This window comes from Leptodactylus fuscus, chromosome 3 (genome assembly GCF_031893055.1).
Source record: "Leptodactylus fuscus isolate aLepFus1 chromosome 3, aLepFus1.hap2, whole genome shotgun sequence".
Taxonomy (NCBI): domain Eukaryota; kingdom Metazoa; phylum Chordata; class Amphibia; order Anura; family Leptodactylidae; genus Leptodactylus; species Leptodactylus fuscus.
Window position 1 is genome coordinate 119,397,046 of NC_134267.1, and position 23,058 is coordinate 119,420,103.

Here is a 23,058-nt window from a genome sequence, read left to right on the forward strand (position 1 = left end):
GGGCACCCCTATTGATCTTAATCATTTTTAGTTCTAAATATTTTGGTGTTTGCAGCAGCCATTTCAGTTTGATATACGGTATCTAATAACTGATGGACACAGTAAAATTTTAGGATTGAAATGAGGTTTATTGTACTAACAGAAATTGTGCAATATGCATTAAACCAAAATTTGACCGGTGCAAAAGTATGGGCACCTCAACAGAAAAGTGACATTAATATTTAGTAGATCCTCCTTTTGCAAAGATAACAGCCTCTAGTCGCTTCCTGTAGCTTTTAATCAGTTCCTGGATCCTGGATGAAGGTATTTTGGACCATTCCTCTTTACAAAACAATTCAAGTTCAGTTAAGTTTGATGGTCGCCGAGCATGGACAGCCCGCTCTCAAATGATCTGAAAACAAAGACTGTTCAACATAGTTGTTCAGGGGAAGGATACAAAACGTTGTCTCAGAGATTTAACCTGTCAGTTTCCACTGTGAGGAACATAGTAAGGAAATGGAAGACCACAGGGACAGTTCTTGTTAAGCCCAGAAGTGGCAGGCCAAGAAAAATATCAGAAAGGCAGAGAAGAAGAATGATGAGAATAGTCAAGGACAATCCACAGACCACCTCCAAAGAGCTGCAGCATCATCTTGCTGCAGATGGTGTCACTGTGCATCGGTCAATAATACAGCGCACTTTGCACAAGGAGAAGCTGTATGGGAGAGTGATGAGAAAGAAGCCGTTTCTGCAAGCACGCCACAAACAGAGTCACCTGACGTATGCAAAAGCACATTTGGACAAGCCAGCTTCATTTTGGAAGAAGGTCCTGTGGACTGATGAAACAAAGATTGAGTTGTTTGGTCATAGAAAAAAGGCGTTATGCATGGCGTCCAAAAAAAACAGTATTCCAAGAAAAACACTTGCTACCCATTGTAAAATTTGGTGGAGGGTCCATCATGCTTTGGGGCTGTGTGGCCAATGCTGGCACCGGGAATCTTGTTAAAGTTGAGGGTCACATGGATTCCACTCAGTATCAGCAGATTCTTGAGAATAATGTTCAAGAATCAGTGACGAAGTTGAAGTTAGCCGGGGATGGCTATTTCAGCAAGACTATGATCTAAAACACCACTCCAAATCGACTCAGGCATTCATGCAGAGGAACAATTACAATGTACTTGAATGGCCATCCCAGTCTTCAGACCTGAATATCATTGAACATCTGTGGGATGATTTGAAGAGGGCTGTCCATGCTCGGCGACCATCAAACTTAACTGAACTTGAATTGTTTTGTAAAGAGGAATGGTCCAAAATACCTTCATCCAGGATCCAGGAACTGATTAAAAGCTACAGGAAGCGACTAGAGGTTGTTATCTTTGCAAAAGGAGGATCTACTAAATATTAATGTCACTTTTCTGTTGAGGTGCCCATACTTTTGCACCGGTCAAATTTTGGTTTAATGCATATTGCACATTTTCTGTTAGTACAATAAACCTCATTTCAATCCTGAAATATTACTGTGTCCACCAGTTATTAGATATATCAAACTGAAATGGCTGTTGCAAACACCAAAATATTTAGAACTAAAAATGATTAAGATTAATAGGGGTGCCCAAACTTTTTCATAGGACTGTAACATTAGCACAATAGCACTAAAAACATTCATGGTTTCCCTCTAGTTTTTATTTATAACTCCAATGAGCAAATGTTTCCTAAACATTTTTCCATCTGTATACTAAAGATACTAAGTGAATCTACTTTTCAATTGCTTGCATCATCAAATTAATTTTCTGGCTGACTTACATGCACACACCATGAATTCTTGAGTGGGAGCAATCTGGAGCCTTTTGCTGTTTTCCTCCAAGGAAAGTGGCTGCTCTCTGGCAGGTTCATCGGGTAGACTGCACTGTGTGGTGGCGTATGAGTGCTGGATGGAGGAATGTGGAAGAAAACATGTGTCCGCACTGTTGCACTCCTTGCTGCTATTTGGACTTTCTGGAATGGGGTGATCTGTTGACTCACATGTTGAAGGAGAAGACTTTGTCTTGGATGGTCTGGAATCTCCAGAAAGTTTCAACTCAAGGTTTTGAATTTTTAGTAAACACCAAGTTTTCAGTTCATTCACGACAGATACCTGAAAAGACAGATTTGGTTTAGCATTACTGTCCCTCTTACCAAGTTCTATGGCCTTTAACAAAAATCGTCGATTTCGCACTTTTGATTTTCTTTTTCCTCGCTACGGTGTTTACTGTACGGGAAAAATATTTTTATAAGTTTGTAGACTGGACATTTTTGGACACAGGGATAACTAATGTGTATGTTTCACAGTAACATTTTACTTTTATAATTCTAAGAAAAGGGGGTTGATTTGAACTTAATTGTTTTTTTTTTTTTACTATACTATTAGTTTCCCTAGGGAGCTCGAACCTGAAATTATTTGATTGCACGTCCTATATGGGACATTAGCTACATAGCTATTAAGGCTGGTCATAGACCTGGACCTGCCTTGCAATGCCCATGATCAGAGTAAACTTTGATCGTGGGGATTAGCATCGGTCTCCACTGTAGAATATGGCGACTGTGCTGCAGGAGAGCGGACACCATCCTTAAAGACTCGCCATACTATTACAGTGGATGTCAGGAGAGGGTTAAAGGTGTTGTCCAGGATAACTTTTTTTTTTGCAAGGAGGCCAGGGAAGGTGAAAAAATAACAAAAACCCATACTTTCCTACCCCAGTGGTCTGGTGTCTCCCACCACAGTCCAGTCCTGCTGCTCCAGGATCTTGTCTTGGCCAATCATCAGCCCAAGAAAAGGACACAGAATGTCACAATTGACGTATGCAAATGATGTCCCAGTTCAGACTGAAAATGGTGGACTCCATTATAGTCCACCACTGCTTTAGTGGTCCCTCAGCAGACCTGAACGATGGAGACCACAGCGCAGATGTGAACTTAGCGTCATTTTGTGTTTTCCACCGATTAATAAATACATGGAGTGCTGGGATCTTTCTTTGCTTTTGTTTATCTCCAGATTGGAAACTGAGATTGAGTGGTTGGCTATTGTTTGGTTTTGCTTGGACTTTCAATTTAGGACATGTGAATTTTTTTTAAAAAAAGGAAAGGTGAATAGACTCATAGACTTTCATGGTTTTTAAAACAGATGTCACAAGGCTGTTTTTCACTTTTGTGTCGCTTTTTCAACTTTTTTGTTTGATCCTTTTTTTTGCATTTAGTTAAGTTATATGGAGATTATGTGTACCTGACGTTTTTCAGCTTCCTTCTTCTGTACATCTGTTTGCTGCTGAAGGCGACAGACACATTCCGCTCTCTCTGCAGACATCCGCTCCATCATTAGCTTATCCAGCACCCGCAGCTGCAAATGTAAGTAAGAGTCTGAGGCCAGGATATTATAGGATTTAGCTTCTATACAGTAGACAGTAGTGAATCACACCTGGTGCTGGGTTTTAGTGTCCATCTGTCCAAGTTTTACATTCATCTTGTCTTGCACAGTCACAATCTCAGCCTTTATTTCTTCTTTAGTGGCCTCTAACTGATTCTCAAGCTTACTTAGGAGTGGCTCACAGCGACATCCGTTTATGGGAGCCTGGAGGTAAAGTGACCATAGTTAATAACTAGCGATGTAGAAGCTCTTATTTGGAGTTGTAAAAAAATAAACATCTCTATACAATAAACTCTATACCAACGGATGTTTCCAACATTAACTTAAGTCAAATTGAGTGACATGCTAATAAAAGATGGCAATTCAAAACACAAACATTAGGTGGCCATGCATAGACACAGATAGGATATCACTTTGTTACACAGTATCACATTACATTATACTATCTAACTAGCTTGTCACAAACATACTGAATTTGGATATTTTCAGCCCAAAGGAAAGGTAACGGAGGAAACATCTATATACTGAAAATAGTGCACATTCTCAGTAGCGTCGATTCATAGAGGGTCTGTATCTATTTACACATCACAGTAGGAAAAATGGCATGCAAATGTTAAAACAAATGAGTTTATTGATATAACTTAAAATAATAAAGCCCTAGACGTATAAAATCTGTTGACCCACTATGCACTACCAACAACCACAAAAGAAAAACGGGGGTATTAGATTGAAAGCTCTAGATCTGTTGTTCAAAAAGGTGAGACAGATGAGAATCTCAATCCACTTAACAGCCTCAATATGTATATATTATATATTATTTGTAGCCACTATGGACCCAGATAAAACACATAAACCTACAGCTAGCAGTGTATCAGGATTAAACACTCACTATCCTGATTTTATACATTAGGACTTTAATTATTATTTAAGGTATATCAATAAATGTATTTGTTTTAACATTTGTAATACATTTTCCATAGAGCTATTAAAGAACACTACAATCACATTCTGTGCCTTTCATTCACTGTACACAGGACACTACTATATTACCTGCATAACCTTGCCGTCCTTTCCCCTGTATAAAGTGTATAGCTGGTAAGCCCTGGCCTCATGAGGTGGGAAAGGTGGTGAGGGTACTCTGTGTTTGCTCTTTCTCCTTTGGCTATGACTGGTTTGGAGACCACCAGAAAAAGGCTGTTGATCTGCAGGTGATGTTGGGTCTGAAAGAGCTGAAATCTAAAAACATATAAAGCATGTGTTATCTCTTCTAAAAGATAGACCTGAAATATATGCAAGGAACAACTCATTCATTTGTAAACTTCAAAAGTAATGAAGAGGGTTATCCAGGACCTTGATACTGATTCCTTCAGCCTCTTCACTAATTACCAAGCACACTGGTATAGTGGCAGTCCCCCTTTTATTAGTTAGAGTGCCCCAACTTACTCGGATCCCCTGACAAATAGAGAGATGTGGTAATGTGAGCATATAGCCTGTGCCGGGACAGTAAATATAATCCTGTGGCCTACAGTATGGCAGGGAATGGAGTCTATAACTCCCTTCTATGTCACACAGGTTTCAACTTTGTCGAAATCCTGAGGACTCTGGTTCACTTGAAATGAGCACTGCTCTGACTGGAGGCACCAGGTTAAAAGGTTGGTGTCCCAGTACCCTTGTGGCCCCTTTGGGTTCCGAGGCAATTGCCCAGTCCGCACAGTCTGCCCCCCAACCCCCCCAAAGCCGACCCTGTTGTTACATAGCACTCATTATGCAGTAATTTTAGCATATGTCAGTCAAGCTGGAATGCAATGATGATAATGTCAAGTACCTTTTCTTTAGGTTTTGGTCGTTTTCCTTTCTTTTGTTTATTTCCTGCAGTAGTTGCTCGCGGTTCATCTTTGCCATCTCCCTGTTTGATCACAGCTTGCTCACTACTGTGGGTGTCATCGGCTGCCGATATACTGGCCTGAAACAACATTAAAATTACTTGGATATTAAACTGAGATGAACACAATAACTATTTATTCAATGACGTGACATTAAACAATCCTGCCAACTCCCTCATTTTAATATTCCCACTCTTTTAGCTGTAGACATGCTGTATATTATTACGTTTCTATTCTTATCATTGTGTACAGAGAATGGGGTTGTGTGAAGTGAAGAGAAAATGAGGATAAGGGTGGGTCATTTAAAGGTATACCCTAGATATTATAAAACAGAGAAACTTTCATATGACATCAGTGCCTGCGATATAGCCATTTCAAGTGACCTTTCCCTACTCTGGGAAGCAGGGAATAGCCCTCAATAGAAAAGCAAGGGAAACTGTGAAAAAATGCAGGAGACTTTAGTTACGCTTTGAGTACATCTGTCTTTATAAAACAGTCTGTGACCATTGAAGTGGCAAGAAACATTACAGTAAATACATACCTTACTGTCTGCAATATCTTCTCTAGGAACTGATTGAGCACGTCTTTCCTCCTTTAGCTTCTCTCTCTTCTTCCTTAAGCTTCTACCACGACTAAATCGTAAAACCTAATCAAAATTAAAGATGTAATTCATTTTTTGTCTGCATCAAAATGTCAACATGTATCCTCATGATTGAAGAATATAATAACTTACAGTTTGAGTCAATACAACTGTAGCATTAAAGATAAAGCAACTCTTATTATACTATGTGTACAGTTACTCTACATTCTTATGTGACATCATCATATCAAAGCCCTATGTCCTCAAAACACCAAGAATGTGGTGAGAGTGTGAGGTTCCCATGTAGGGGTTTGTCCCTTATTGGGAGCACATCAGGGGTGTTTCACACTGTAAATGCCCAAATCAGTATAATGGATGCAGTGCGACATCCTTGGTATACAGAACTGGAAATCAATATAAAAGGTGCAGTATGTATTGGGATTACTATATGGGGTGTTTAACATAGAGATCAGTATATAGTTTATATACTGATCTCTACATATTGCTAAAAAAAAAAAATCAGCATATAGATGGCAGTATACCATATTGAGATTAGTATATAGGAAGCTACAGTGTGACGGGCATAAACTAAAGAGGGGCACAGCAGGACAGGACTGGGAAACTGTGATTATGTTAAAAGGGACATTATAAAGAAGGGGCAAATTAAAGGGAAAATTATACACAGGTGGCCATATTAATGGGAACATTATACAGTGTGAGCTGTATTAAGGGGGACATTATACAGAAGGGCCATACTTGGGAAAATATAATATGGGAAGTCCATAAGGGGGCATGGTATTGTGTGAGGGCCACTAAAGGTTCACTGTACTGGGAGAAAGGGACACAAACAGAAATGAGTGGAGCCAAAGTGGATGTGCTCAGGAGGTGAGGCTTACAACTTCTAAATTTGCCACAGATTTTGCTTATGTTTTCATCCTTTGATTTGGCATGTATGAATGATGTACTATGTGGGCTCATACAACCACAGACTTGGTATATGATCTTCAATTTGTATAGGATGTAGTGTGTGTTGTATGAAATATATTTTGTTTGTTTATTTCCATTAATATATGCAGCATATTCATTACTGTATAACTACTTGTCATAAGATTGACACTTTTTTTTCATCATACGAGATACATGCTTATCTGTGTGATCATAGGACACTCAGCAACATTACAGTAGCAAAGTGTTCTCTGGCGTGATGGAAATATAGATTAGATTTCTATTCTGGAACTGGGATGTGTAGGTGATTTTAAACCAATAGTCTCCTTTCAATGAAATCCAACTTACTTATTTTTAGTTGATGTCAATAGAGAACATTATGGAAGATCATACAGAAATACTGGATTCATTCTTAGACACCTATTACAGGAGAATATATGGCTTGTCTGATTATCATTTTTAGATATCTAACCAAGTAACTATATTAATATTAGAATGATATTCCCTCACTCTCTCATTTACTATAGTGAGCTGGAGAAGCTGCTGGGCTTGGGACGACCCTAGGGACATATGAGCTAAAAGTAATTAGCATTATAGAGATCTATGATGTTAGAAGTCCCTGCCCCCCAACAACATACTTTACCGTACTATAGTCACTACAGGACACTATTTCTCTGGGAGGCAGCGACTCCTAGCAGAATAGATAACTACTGTGCTAGGAGTCCCTCTCTCAACATGGTGTTCAGGCCAGTAAATCCAGTGAGTATACAGACAGAGTTTCACAGTTTTTACATTAGAATTTCTGTTTGGAGACCTCATCAAAGTGTGCGTCAAAAATCGCCAGACAAAAAAGTCCTGCAAGTCTGATTTTTTTCGTCCGACGGTTTCAGTTTAAAATAACAGACACCTGATGGACTCCCTTATAATCAATGGGGTCCTTTGGGCTCTGTATGTGACCGCTATTGTAGTGGCTCATCTATTGCCATTATCATCTCAGTAATAACATGTAGGGTATCTTGATTTCCTATTGTTCTATGACCTGTAAATCATTAAGAGTGCATACTGCTAAAATAGAGGCAGTTAGAAATACACATGCACTGAGCAGAAAACCCTACATTTATACTTTCAAGAGCTACATTTAGAGAAAAATGTAGTCTAGCACTTTACATTTCAATGTAATATATTTCAATACTGTACCTGTGGGGCTTTAGTGAGTAGAAGAGCCACATCTGAATTATTGTGGTGGCGTGCAGTGTCCAAAGCAATTTGGCCTGCCTAAAACAACAGTAATTATACAAAATTATTTGACATTTAACAAAACATTACATTATAAAAAAAAAAGTTAATAAATTAGTGATAAAAATAACAATTTTTTTCTTTAAACAACTGCAACAGGCACATATCCAACTACCATGACTCACAGCTTTCAACCTTCAATACAGTCATTGGCTTTTGCAAGGTGGCTTGGATTTTTTTCACAATAAACATTAGAAAGTGGAACAGGTATGCTGTGTCCCTCAACCCTTAATGGATTGCACTAAACAAGCTAGTATAAAAAATATGACTTCACACATTGTCTAAATTATGACATGAAAATGTTGTGCTTTAAAAAGGACCTTTCACACAAGCTTCCACATCTCCAGTTCTTTTCTTCACCTTCCACATCTCCAGTTCTGTCACCCACATTTCTGAATGAACCCAGCTTGGGGTTTGAGCGTTACAATTTACTCCAAGCAGGATACATTCAGGGAGACTGCAGAGGGAGCAATCACTACTCTAACTCCGGAACCGTGAGGGGTAGAGCTGCGATCTTGTTCTTGTTTTAAAGTCAAGATCATGTCTGTAGCCAACCTGGACTGTACCAAAAAAATAGAATTGAACGGCACTCCAATTATGGTTATGCTTCAAAAAACCTTTATTTATACAATGTAACGTTTCAGGAAACATCCCTTCATCAGGCACATGTAAAGAATGAACACAAAAGAAGGAACAGTCACAGCCCGTGCTCACTATCCAAAAACTTAAAAATCGATAACTTAGAAAAAACTCTTACGGTTCCTGGCGTGGAAGTAGTTGGTAGTAGCAGCAATGAAACTCGGGTGCCCGGAAAAGTCCTGTCCCCTTCCTTAGTCATGGCTAAGGGGATACTTCCTCGAAACGCGTAAGCTTTCTACTCCACCCATATCTGCACTCTGAGTTTTTTCATATTACTACCGTATGTCAGTTTTTTATCGGAGTACGTCTCCATAAATAAAATATGGGCTTTTAACTTCAAGCAAGTACTGCAGTGTGCTGGATCATTTCCTCTTCTGTTGACATGTAAAGAATATTATGTCTTGCCCTGAGATTCAAGTGAGTCACTTAGTCACAGGGTCTCCGCAAATACGTGTAAAGGAGGGGCTTAAATTGGTCCAAGATACAGCCGAGCCCAAAAAGCACTGACGAAAATAATTTGAGTAGGAAACACTGTAGCATAAACAAGGACGACTCTCCTGTCGGCGCAGGTACATCATCCAAAGAAGGAAACCATTTTGGGCTGCATTCTTACACTAGTTACAAAGAAGAAGTCAAGTTTTGGTGGCAATTTAATTAACTTCAATTTAACTTGCAGTGCCATCCAAAGGTGTAAAGCAACAGACCCTCATAAACACACAGGTTTCAATTGTTCCTTCCCCTGAATAATCTGGTGTTTGTAACTATATAAATATTGGTCTTTGGTGATCCATTAACGAGTTAACAATCAGCCTCCTTTATGTATAGAATGATGAACCTATCAGCAATAACAATTAAGCACATGTATCACAATGCATATATGGTGTATGCAGAAGCAGTGAGAGGTACTTACATTATTAAGAAGGGCAGCGTCAGCTCCAGCTTCTAAGAGCACTTTAATGACCTTCCTATGATTGAGAGCAGCAGCAATATGGAGTGGAGTATCACCTGCCTGTACACAAATGAAACCAAATGAGTTCACAGTAGGTTATGTTATGTATTTTATGTGTTTATTGATTGGTACAGGAAGATATACTAACCTGGTTCTTCTCGTTGACAGAACAGAATGCGCTGAGTAGTATCCTGATGACGGATAGGTGGTTGTAACGTGCTGCGACATGTAAACAGGTGTCTCCTACCTGAAAATCACAACTTGTTCAGGAGAGCTCCCCCAGATATGCAGTGCTCATTGTCGCACTGAATTAGACTAGAAAAGCAGAGATATGTCCCTGTTTATTCTGTGCTAATTTATCTTCCCCATCATTACCCTTAGGAGTACGTACACAGTACTGAGCAGCACAGCACTTTCTGGCTTTATTGATTTTAGCACATTTGGAGCATTTCATCTTTGCCATCCATTTTCTTAAAATCGAATGAGTGATGTAAACATTAAAAATGTCCTAAAATTATTTTGCAAGTGTGCTAATATGATCTACTTCTATCAGACTGCAATAACTTATATCATACAGATTTTGTTATGGTTGGGATCATTCTACTTTATACAATGCATTTCATTTTAGTTTTAAAGCACACATCTTCCTTGTTCAACTTACATGGTTCTTTAAGTCAGCCCGGGATCCTGCAAGTAGTAAGAAACGACAGCTCTGGGAATGACCATTTTGGCAAGCCAGATGAAGAGGTGTGTTACCTGCCTTATAGAGAGAACAAGTAAACAAACCAAATAAAATGAAAACCTTATTTTTATAGTAAATATTGCTAAATTAGGGTATGTTCTAACTGCGGAATCTAAATTCAAGATGGAAACTGCTGCTTATTGTCTTCAATGGGAGGTAACGATGGATGCTACTCTTTTAAGGAAACTGAAAAAAAGAAGAATCTACCTTGATCTTGTCACAGTGCAGATCCCGTATGCTGCGGGACGGGGATGGAAAGTGCTGGAATGTCTAGAGGAATCTGATGTGAAAACAATCTCAAATTCCTATTCGCTCTCCACTGTGTAAGCGTCCTCTAAAGGCCCGTGCACACGGAGTATACGCGCGCTCATTTTTCCATAATACACGTTTGAAGAATACAAGTGTAAAAATCAGACTCCCACTGACTTCAATGACATTTTTTACACGTGTAAAAAACACGCAAAAAAAAACAACGTATTTTTTGGCGTGTTTTTTACACGTGTAAAAAATGTAATTGAAGTCAATGGGAGTCTCATTTATACACTTGTATTCTTTACATGTGTATTATGCAAAAATGAGCGCGCGTTTCCTCCGTGTGTACGGGCCCTAAGTGTTCAAGTTCTAAGCTTTCCATGATAGGCCTCCAACCCTTTTTTTTCTATTTTTTTCTTTTGTTCTAAAGCAGGGATTCAATCTTTCTTGAAAACAAATATGGGATACTGACTCATAATGCTTAGACTATCAGGCTTTATCTTTCCATTGGAAGAAACGATTCTCAGGGCGCACACTACATGAACAAAGGATGTATGTCACACAATTCTAACCTTTGTTGCTATAATGTCACACCTATGACACATTATTAATAAGGTGAAACGGCTATTTATCAATCTAAATAAATAGACTGTAGTGTCAAATGACTGGCTCCAAAATGAGCCCCCAAACAGGGTTGTCTTCTAGAGGAACTTTTGATGTCTATGATATTATCTGAATTTTGTCCAAATAGAAGATCCTCTGGTACTCAAATCCAATCCTGAATGGCATTTTAAAAGCTGTCTTAACCAGTAACCTCTGATAAAAAGTCAATGTGGAAATATGAATTTGTCAAATAGTATTGACAATAACAGTATCCTGTTGACAAACACTAACAGTGATGTGATGATAGTAAATATATAAAAAAAAATGTGTCATCTTTATCCATTAAAAAACACTGAAATACCCTAAGGTACAGTAAAGGCTCAAAAAAGTTGACACTACACGCAACAGTAAGCAATCCAGTTTAAAGTTTATTGATATTTAATACCATTCTCACCTTGTTTCTGGCAAGAACATTAGCTCCAGCTTTAACAAGCAGTTTGACAGACTGACTGAATCCATGCCAAGCTGCTTCATGTAGGGCAGTGTTACCATCCTGTGGAAGACATGACAGTAACTAAATTACTCAGACAAGTATTCCTATCATTATATGTATAAGCCAAGTTTGAATTTTGGTTACTGTGATTAAATAAGTATATATTGTGCTATGATTTTATGTGTCTATTTAGGAGTTTCCTTATAGTTCTGTTTTTTTTCGTGCATGGATGTAGTTGGGCGATTGAGCCTTTGTGTACTTGTCTGTGCTAGTTTCCTGTGTCAATAACTCCAATTTGTCTGGTCATTTCAATCCACAAACCAAGTGACAAGTAGTTAATAAGTTCCCAGAAGGGCATCGCATACAGAAGGTCATTGCAGACATTGCAACCACAAATCATCTGAGAGCTTGATGAGCAAAAGCTCTACATTTCCAACCAATAAATTATGACATCACAGGTGGGAGGTTGCATTGCCATGTGGTGTATGATCTCCAGGCTTAAACACATAGGTATGCACTTTATTTTCCCTTTTTAGTCTTCATTGTTTGCATGTACAAGTATTTTTGTTATTCCATCTTTTTACTGTTAAAAGCACTGCTCATTTTGTGTATATTTAATCTAAAATGTAATAAAATTGTCCTTTGACTCTAATGTCCCCTAAATTCTAAAGAGAGTAATTATCGCTAGCTGTGTTGCCCTTTTTGTGTGCTATCTGTGCGTGCTCTGGGTAGATTAGTGTCTTGTATACCCTTAAAGGGGTTGTCCCATAACAAGGATCCTATCTATACTGCTAGTTTTTGTGGATATAAGACTTTTCCTAAATACATTGCTTTATCAAAACTGCTTTGTTTGGCTGCTATCTTAATTTATTCACTTAATTGTTGACACTGGCCCTTGGGATTATATGCTCATTTGTCAAGTGACATAGCTGCCTGCTCTCAGGGGGGGAGGGAGGGGCTGACAAGCAAAGGAGCTCCTCATATAGGGGAGGGGGAGGTGAGAGCTCCGCGATTACTGTGTTGTCTATCTTCAGCTTTTCCACTTATCAGCCGGTTTAACTGAATTTGGCTGATAAGGGCTGAGATAAGGAGTCCATTACCTCTGTATATAATGCAAGCTGACTCAAATCCAGCTCTGCTACATCAGTTTCCACATCAGCATCATATTGTGGATCATAGCAGATAGCAGAGCAAGTGAAACCCTGCCCACTAATGTGCGAGAAATCCAGGAAGTGAAGAGAGTACAGAGCCTTCAGGCTGCAGAACAAGAGTTATGGGAATACCCCTTTAAGTGGCGAGTAATCGCAGCTCTGTGTGTAAATGTGTAGCCTAGAGTGACAAGCGAGCTGGAAGGAAATGTGGAAGTGGATTACCACTTTTTATAAAAGTATAAGCCGCTACATCTAGCTCGCATGTAGACTTGGATGTGGAGATACTGCGGTCGCACGGAACAAGCCCCGGACTCTATGAGGCTAATGAACATCCAAAATCCACAAAATTGCATCCAGCAAACGGACGTATAAAATATAACTTTTACTTCATTATTCAAATTTTAAAAAAGACGCGTTTCAGGACATGTTGTTACGTCCCTTACTCATAGCATGTTAAGATGTTTTTTTTTTGTTTGAATAATGAAGTAAAAGTAATATTTTATACGTCAGTTTGCTGGATGCAATTTTGTGGATTTTGGATACCACTTTTTATGTTTGTGTGTATGTGTGTGGTGAGTAAGTTGGCATCTGTTGTTAGACTCCGATTCCTGACAGTGGCATATTTGGACCCCCCTGGTTAAAATGACTGTTATTGTGAACAGTTAAGCAAGTTGAAGGTGAAATGATCTTTAAAAGGCATAAATGTAAAGATTAAATACACTTGTCTGTAATATTAGGCAATATCAGTGTATTATTATGTTTCAGTACAATTTTAGAGTGAAAAAGGAAAGGAGTACCTTGCAAAAGTTTGGGAACCCTTGTAGATTTGTGTGCTCAGATAACATTGACCAAGGTCTCAGACCTTCATTAGCCAGTTAGGGTTATGGCTTGTTCACTATCACTGCTAGGTAAGACCAAGTGATATAAATTTTACAGCTTTATAAGTCCCCAACCTCCTCTAACCTTGTGCCAAAATACAGTAACCACAGGTTCTTCTAAGCAGTTGTCTAGCACTCTGAAAATAAAAATGGTGGAAGCCGACAAAGTAGGAGAAGGCTATAAGCAAAGGCTGGAATTTAGGTATGCTGGCAAGTCAGACCTGTACAATACACTTCCCCATGTCCACCATATAACAAATGCTTCTTAAGTGGCACAGCTTTCAGATGTCATAGTATCCTCACATGATAGAAAGTTACAACGCAATTTAATAATGTTCACTTTAGTGCTAATACCTTATCCTGTCTGTCCAAAGCACAGCCTTCTTGTATCAATATTGCAAGAATATCACTGTGTCCCACCACGGCTGCCCTATGCAATGCTGTCTGCTGGCCCTGTGACAAACAGATAAATCATATTTTTCAACATGACAGAAACAACTTTTGAAAATACTACTACAGTACAAATCTATAGGTATCCCTTGACATTTATACAATGCATTATCAAGTAAGATTTTTATTTTTTTTACCAGTTAGAGGTAGACTATTACATCAAGTTAATTCTATTCTGACAAAATCAAAGTAAATTTGATGACACAAAAAAATCTGAAACATTTTCTGAAAAGCTAATGGGACAGAATAATGTAGAGGAAAATTGTAGTGGAAACAAAGCAAAAGTAACAACAAAAGCATATGCATGACATTCCATTAGCATTTTATTTTTTTTTTTATTAAAAAGTGTTCATGTTTATGATATTCATCTTATAGCACACATCCTTTGGAAAAAGGAGCAGTTGAATGACAAGTAAAACTTCCATTGACATTTTTATTGCTCTCTTCCTAGATCAAGCTACCACTACTGATTACTACCTTGAACTTTGCTTGATTCATATTGTAGGGCATGCAGATTCGGTATCATTAGCCCTGGCTAAATACCTGATTTTTCATTTTCTTAAAGGGGCTCTATCATTAGGAAAAGTAATTCTTAACTAAGCACATACATGCATAGCCTTTAGAAAAGCTATTCCACACGTACCTTTTGTATGTAAATTGCCACAGTGATTTTTGAATGAGCCCATTTTTATTCATATGCTAATCAGCCAGCACAGGAAGTTCCCAGCAGCACTGCTCTCTGCTATTCTCTCCTATCTGTGTGTGCAAACAGGAAGCAGGAAGTCATCAGAAGCAGCAGCAGCAGCCTGTGCTGTGCACAGACATTGGAAAGAATAGCAGAGGGTGCACGATGAAATTTCTGGAGCGCACCAAGAGGCTAATTAACATATGAATAAAAACGGGCTCATTCAAAAACCACTGAGGCGATTTACATACAAAAGTTAGGTCAAATAGCCTTTCTAAAGGCTATTCAAGGATGTGTTTATCTAAAAATGACTTTTCCCAATGATAGAGACCCTTTAACAAGTGTACCATGAAATTACTACTGGCACTACTTACAGCTTTATTTCACTCTATGTATAATTTCTAGATAAATTGAGGGTGTGTTCATACATATGAGAGTCTGCTGTATACACAGCTATGAACACAACAATAATGAAGCTCCCCTCTCACCCAGTGGTGATGTGATTCGTCGCAATAAGAGCCTGTTAGAGCTCTATAGTAAGTGGCAGGAGACTGTATTCCTCCTGTAACTGGTGCTAAATGTACCAGCCACAGTTACAGGGGAAATCATCCGCCAACATAAAAAAAAAAGTGATCAGATGTCCCCAAAGGTCTATTAAGACCTTATGGAGACACACTGTAAAAAAAAAACAAAAAAAAAAACATCAATAACACGCCATTATTACAGGATCTAGCCCCACCCCAGACTACACCATACAAAATAAAAATTACCGTCATGGAGAGGAAAAACTATTTGAGACTAAGGCCCCACGTGATGTCCTGCAGCAAAAAAAGCACTGCAGGAAAAACCGCGGTGGCAACGCATCGCAGTTCTTCCCACAGCACTTTAGACAGATTTACTCTGCAGACTTTCTGTTTCAATTATACCTCTAGGGAAAGCGCCAGTGTTTCTGTAGGTATAATTAATGCTGAGAAAAGTTAAAAAAGGGTGACCTGGCGCCGTCTGGTGGAAATAGTAGACTCCACTCAGGAGCCCACCAGGCCAATTGCAGCTCTTACCCGGACACCGTCCCACACAGTGGGTGGTGAAAAAATGGAAAGGATATATAGAAAAACCGGGAACTGGCAGAGCGCTAAAGGCAGCAAAATCCGTAATAGACTTGAAAAATAAAAATGACGATATGAAAGGTTAAGATGAATTGGTTCTGTTTTATTGCTACAAGGACATGAACAACAGCTTAAAGGGGTTGTCCCATCACAAGGATCCTATCTATAATGCTTGATAATGTGGATGTAAGACTTTTCCAAAATACACTGCTTCAGCAAAACTCCTTTTGTTTGTCCACTATCTTATGTTATTCATTTTTTTGTGGCCACAGCCCTGACCTAGCTGCTCATGAGTCAAGTGATGTATCAGCCTGCTCTCAGGGGGAGGGAGGAGGGGCTAAGTGCACGGGAGCGAGCCCGGAGGGGGGGGGGTAGTTTACCCTTTGGGGGAAGGGGCCGCCAATACAGGGTTATACGCCGGCACAGGTGAAGCCAGTAACATCGCTATGCTTCTGCCCTGCATGAAGCCAGCAGCGGCAGAAGCGATGCTGCTATTCCGGGGGTGGGGGGAGGAGCGGAATAACAGCATCGCTTCTGCCGCTGCTGGCTTCATGCAGGTCAGAAGCATAGCGATGTTGCTGGCTTCATCTGTGCCGGCGTCTAACACTCCCCAGCATCCGCTGTAATAGAGAGGCAGATGCTGGGGAGTGTTAGAGAGACGGAGCTCAGGGTAGGAGGAGGATGAAAGGGAAGCCGATCAGTCCCGAGGTAACAGGACGCTGCAGGGGCACAGACAGATGGATGGCCGCCACCATAAGGAGATGCAGCCACCAATACTTATCTGTATGGGAGTGTACTGACCTGAACCTCACAACTACCTCACCTCACACACTCCTGCTAGACGCCGGAAAGTCATAATTCCCTATAGGAAGTACATGGGGTCACATATGCAATGCCAAGCGGCGAGATGACGCTGGCCCTGCGTGCGCGCTCATAGACCAGTCTAGCCTTCACAATGCGAATACAGACCCGACTTCTATTCCGACTTCTAAAGCACAAAAAACCCCAAAATGATTTAGTGGTAGAATCCCTTTAAATAATAAACGAATAGCACTGATTGGGGGCTTGAGACAACATTCCAACTGTGCTAGAATCAGTGGAGCAGGGCCTATTAAATTAAGTAAAGAACTTGACTCATTGGATGTGGTGAAAGGTCCTCTTTAAGAGAATCATACGTAGAATCTGATCCTGCTTGGAGACCTATTACTGTGAAAATAGTTTAGCTAAGAATTATACAACTGATGTCAAAGTAGAGGTTTACAAAGAGCTCACATAAAAAAAACTACTTTAAAAACACTTAAGGATTCAAATAAAAAATTCCAGTTGGTAACTACTTTATTGTGGGTTTTCTTACTTTGGATCAACATTCTAGTAATAAGTTGATTGTGATTAACTATATTTTTTATCTTTAATAACTTTGTTATTATGTTACAGCCAATGGGACATTTTGGAAAGGAATACAATAATGTTTCACTTCTGTGTCTGATGTGCATGATTAGATATGATGTAGTGATATTAAATAAAAGTATGGTTGTACATCTTATGGACAGTTTTCATTTCATAGATGGCCAGTTTAAGATTGTCGTGATTAGAAGCAATTTCCAGTCAATTGATTTTGGCTGAGAAATATGCCATAGAAGGTGAATATAATTGAGCAAGTAAGTGCTCAACTATATCTGTCCTCTATGGCTGTCACTTGTGTCTCTGAAAGTGAGATGCCAAGAAAAAATTGCTGGAGTGCATATACCTTTACTTTGTAACTCCACTTAAACCAATTAAGATGTGACTGCAGTTAAAGGGGTTTTCCAAACTTGAAAAAATATGTGCTGTAATGCAGCTAAACATTCTGTAGACACCTGGTTACCTCTGTGAGTGCCCTCCTGTTTCTTGAAGAATTACTGTTCTCATCTGAAAGCTTCTTTCTGCCAGTCTCTGTCTGCTGGTGTTTATATAAGTATGTCGCATTAGCCAGGCTCTGGTTGAGCTTGATCTGATATTGTCCTTCCATCTGTATGGCCACAGATATATTGTTCTACTGTCTATATGTCTAAACTAATGTCTAACGTGCTTTAATTTACTGTGACTTTGCTTTGTTTTTCCCTTTCCTTTTTATCTCTTGTCTTGTCTTATGTTTTCCCCTTAATATCTAGTTATTTGAGAATGAATGTAACTTAATTAATGCTTATTTGTTAATGTATGATTGTTGTACTATAAAAAATTTAAATAATCCCTTAATAAAAATTATTGAAACAATAAAAACTATATGTCTAAACTTTGCCTTAGTCTTAATCTGCTACGTGTGAATGTATTTATTCTGCTACGTATCTCTAAATGGATGGGTATGTCCTTCTATTATGTATGAATCTCTGACACTATGTGGACAAATATGTATTTTTGCCACGTATTCTTGTGTGGATACAAATGTCCTTGTTATGATCTGAGGACCCTGACCATGGACTGGCCCCTGACTGATAACTTCTCAGTTTTGTATAAGGAAAAACACAAAAGAAAAACAAAAACTAGTGTAATGAGGAGTTTGGAATAGCTTGTGTGTGACACTCCTAATCCCTGCCTTGCACACTAGAAGTACCTGTGGGCCCGACTAACTAACCTGTGTGGGCGAGAACACAGATGGAGAAATAACTCACCTACAAGAGAAACAGAAAAACCTGTCTTGTTTCACATTTAGGAAGAAGATGTGAGATACAGAGAAAGCCCCCCACAGATGTCCGACTGGACTGACAGAGAATATGAGGGAACACAAAGTATAGAGGAGAAAATAAAAGTGAAACACAGCTATATTAGTACTACTGCTACTTGTGGCTTTCATGCATTCTGCTATGAATATTTGGTCTATGGGCATCTGCTATGCTTGTACTTCTGTTACTTGTGGCATTCAGGTCTTCTGTTTTGCATATAACTCTGCTACCTGGCCTGTGTCCCGCCTCAGATTCCTGTGTTGAACATGGTCTCTATGATGGTCTGGCCTGTTTCCGATTCTGTATCTGCATGTATTCTGTCTGCTCTTATTTTAGTCTGTATTCATATTATCAATCACATCATCTATATTTAAGAACATTTGCAAAGAAAATATAGGTTTAAAAAAAAAAAGTATATAAAACTTAACCTTTATTAGATTGCTTATAAAAGCGTTCCCAATTAACCATATAATGTGTCCCAGATAAGCCTGGATCACGTGTAGAATAAAGTGTAATTTAAAGACAGAGCTACAGAGATTGTGACTGTATCAAATAGCCCAACAATATTCCACAGAAGCTCATCAGAGTAGGTACTGCAATAATTAATACCTGGACCTATCTTTAGTTCAGAGGAATTAGGTTCAAACTATGTATCAATGCAATATATGAAAGAAAAAATATATGTCTCAGCCCTACGGTTTTGTTATGGTCCTAGTGCAGACAACATGCTTTTGTCCTGCTAATATGGTGCACGGAAAACTATATAATCCTGCCGGTGCAGGTACCAATACTAAATTCAAAAGACCAATAGTGATCCAGCAACCAGATTTGCATTAAATTAAAACTTTTGTTTATTAGTCCATTTGTTTAAAATTTCTTTAGAAAACCAGTGAAAAAATATAAAACGGACACAGCACTTACATGAAAAAAACTGTTTCGGATTACATGGAACAATGGACACACGATGCTTTAGCCGCCTACGCGTTTCAGGGTCAGAGCCCCTTCCTCATGGCGAAGTCATGAGGAAGGGGCTCTGACCCTGAAACGCGTAGGCGGCTAAAGCATCGTGTGTCCATTGTTCCATGTAATCCGAAACAGTTTTTTTCATGTAAGTGCTGTGTCCGTTTTATATTTTTTCACTGGTTTTCTAAAGAAATTTTAAACAAATGGACTAATAAACAAAAGTTTTAATTTAATGCAAATCTGGTTGCTGGATCACTATTGGTCTTTTGAATCAATGCAATATAACCTATAAAAGAGTATGTTGTGGCTCTATTTATATGCCTTTAGCATTAATGCACAAAGTCGTTACGAGTTTCCCCTTATAGATATTTAGGAACCATCATGGGATATATAAAAACTGATGTGGGGTCTAGAGAAATAGATGAAAATGCAGTAAAAGCTGTAGTTCTCGGGGTCCTGATGGTGGGCCCAGTGGTTGAATAGCCAACACTGTCTGTTGAACAGGAACAAGTTTATATAGAGGCCTCCTCCAAGCCCCTCTTTACTGACATCGGCACCAGAGCCACCAATCACATTCAGGTAGTCATCCAAGGCCATAGTGACATAACAGAGCTGGTGGCAGAGTTATCATGGAGGTCAAACTAGATGTCCTGAGGTCCTGACTCGGAATACTGTGCTGAACCTGGTCTCTGTTATCTGAATGTCTTTACTTGCATTCTGTTTGCTCTGATTTTAGTCTGTATTCATGCTACATGTTTGTCTAATTCTGAGGTGTGATCCATCTTAGTCACTGACCTGCTTGGTCACCTGTCACCAACACTGGGACCATTTCAAGATATGGTAACCTGGCAGATTCCTTACAGCAAAGTCCATATACCTATATGGGGGTTAATGGGTAAATACTGGGGAGTCTGCATAGACAATGTCCTTAGAAGTGGCCAACATCCAAACAGGCTTACTGACACAGTTGTGTTCCGCAACCACTGTCCATTACACATGTAAATGTCACTTACTAATTTATTTTCTGCAGCCAAATTCATCTAAAAAACAGTTTCTCATACAGTCATTCACCTAAGCCTATTCAATAGTGGAATGCCGAGACCGAATACAGCAGTGGAAAATGAACAGGAATTCCTTTTACGCAGTGTGAACATACACTTATTAACAAAATGCGCAATAAAAGTGCCACTTTTATTGGTTTTCTTTGTGTAATGAATTTGCCCACACAACCTGTATTTTCTCAGTTTCAAATTCATTAGGGTTCCCTCCAGGTCATCAGCAGGCTTAAAGAGGATCTGTCACCAAGTAGAAAATGCTAAACAAAATACATCATTTGATTCTCATGTAATCTTCAGACACGAGTGGCTACCATAAAGCAAATATGAACTGCTGTTAGAAATCTGTAATCAGAAAATAATGCCAGGCAAAGGTATGTTCAGACATCAGTATGCCATCAGTCCGTTTGAATTCAGTTTGAGACTTTAAAGGGGCTCTATCAGCAAAATCATGCTGATAGAGCCCCACATATGCGTGCATAGCCTTTAAAAAGCCTTCATAAAAGTTATATTAAACTACCCCCCAGTTTTGAAATAATACCCTAAAAAAGAATGTGATCTACTTACGCATCGTGCACGATGGGGGGGCATTCAGGGTGTGTCTTCATCTTCATCCACGCCTTTTAAAGGCTATTCACGCATATGTGGGGCTCTATCAGCATGATTTTGCTGATAAGAGTCCCTTTAAAACGGACTGATGCACATACTGACACCTTTTTATGCTGATAACAAATGCTGTCCATCCCCTAGAGGACAGATAAGGGGATTAAAAGTAGAAAATTGTAAACAGAGTAGAGATAAGGCATTTATTATATGAGATAAGGACATTTATTATATGAGATAAGGACATATAATAAATATCCTTATCTCTACTCTGTTTACAGTTGCTACTTTTAATCCCCTTATCTGTCCTCTAGGGGATGGACAGCATTTGCTATCAGCATAAAAAGGTGTCAGTATACAATCAGTATGTGCATCAGTCCGTTTTAAAGTGTCAAACTGAATTCAAACGGACTGATGGCATGCTGATGTGTGAACATACCCTAAGGAAAAGCATGCTTTAATGTTTGGATTTAGTTGAAATTTTTACAGGAGTTTCCCCTAATAAAGTGAATGGAGGCCCTGGTAGCGGAGGATTCCCTTGACCCATCCAAATTTGACACGCTCTGTCGGCCTTGGGTGGTGTTCAGGATTCGAGTGAATTCTCATCTTTTTTTCTCCTGATACAGTACTACCTTTTTTTTATATTATCCTTTTTTTCCCCCTCTCCCATAGAGGAGCCTGCTGGTTATCCTTCACTCCCTCTGTTGCACCCCTCGCTTCCTTACCTCTTATCTGTTTGTCTGCCCCCCATTTCCTTATTAATGTTGCTTTTATGGCCCTGTACTTCCGAGCCTCCCATCCTCTGTTGTTAGCCTCCAGCTCTTGCTAGTTTGAAGGTGTCAACCTTGTTTGATTATTGTGCACCTTGTTCAAGTTTCTGAGGCTTGCACGCCTCTATGTGCTTTGACGCATTGTTTTTCCTTCCCTGTTATATATAAAAAAAATTCAATAAAAACTGATTAAACATAATATTTAGATTTAGTCAGTAAAAAATAAAGGTGATACTACCAGTTACTTTTTTGTGAGATCTATCCATTTGTGCCTTTTAAATCTCTAGTTTCATTTGTTCCAGTGATCCCTTCACAAGGCCACCAGATGTCAGTAAAAAGCAAATCATTAGAATTTCCACTATGAATAAGACTGATAGTGAAAGTATTTTGGGAATACTGTAATCCATTGCAGTCTCTGTTACTGTAATCTTGGCTCTATTTAACATCCATACTGAATTATAAGACAAAATGTCCTTCCCAGTTATGTTTCATATGTGTGATGAGATAACAAGGTGACTACCAATTCTGAACTATATTAATTCTTTAAAGAAGCAGTCAACTTGTTTTCTTCCTGCCTTTATTTACATAAAAAATAATTTTGGCCTGAGCGTAGCATCACCGTTTCTTGCTTATTCTTACTTCTCTCTACCTACTGGCATCTCCGTTTTCATTTCTATGTAAATCATATACCGTAATCCTTTCCTATAAATGTATACACAAAAAAAAAAAAATAGGAAAAGGAGACATGCCAATTATAAAGATGGTAAAAAAATAGGGTTGGAAGCTTGTGCTGATGTTAGGACTAAGGGAAATCAGATTACGGTAATATCTGCTTCCCTTATGTCCTATCAGCAGCACAATAACAGGGACTTAACAAGTAGAATCCCCTAGGAAGGATCCTCTTGCAAAACAGAGCTCAAAACAGAATGCCTAATGG

The 23,058-nt window shown here is 39.0% G+C and overlaps 1 protein-coding gene across 3 annotated transcripts in view; it reads right to left on the bottom strand.

Annotated features, from left to right (window-relative positions):
- Positions 1–23,058, bottom strand: part of ANKRD6 (ankyrin repeat domain 6) — a 132,846-nt gene that overhangs the window by 2,663 nt on the left and 107,125 nt on the right. For 2 of the 3 annotated variants that reach the window (XM_075268190.1, XM_075268191.1), the window contains exons 4-15: positions 14,145–14,243; positions 11,723–11,821; positions 10,333–10,431; positions 9,820–9,918; positions 9,633–9,731; positions 7,985–8,062; positions 5,804–5,908; positions 5,205–5,342; positions 4,430–4,615; positions 3,431–3,583; positions 3,239–3,352; positions 1,783–2,113 (exon numbers count right to left, since the gene is read on the bottom strand). In XM_075268190.1, coding sequence (XP_075124291.1) covers positions 1,783–2,113; positions 3,239–3,352; positions 3,431–3,583; positions 4,430–4,615; positions 5,205–5,342; positions 5,804–5,908; positions 7,985–8,062; positions 9,633–9,731; positions 9,820–9,918; positions 10,333–10,431; positions 11,723–11,821; positions 14,145–14,243 — 1,600 coding nt within the window. The remainder of the gene's footprint in view (positions 1–1,782; positions 2,114–3,238; positions 3,353–3,430; positions 3,584–4,429; positions 4,616–5,204; positions 5,343–5,803; positions 5,909–7,984; positions 8,063–9,632; positions 9,732–9,819; positions 9,919–10,332; positions 10,432–11,722; positions 11,822–14,144; positions 14,244–23,058) is intronic. The other variant, XM_075268192.1, reaches the window with a different exon arrangement.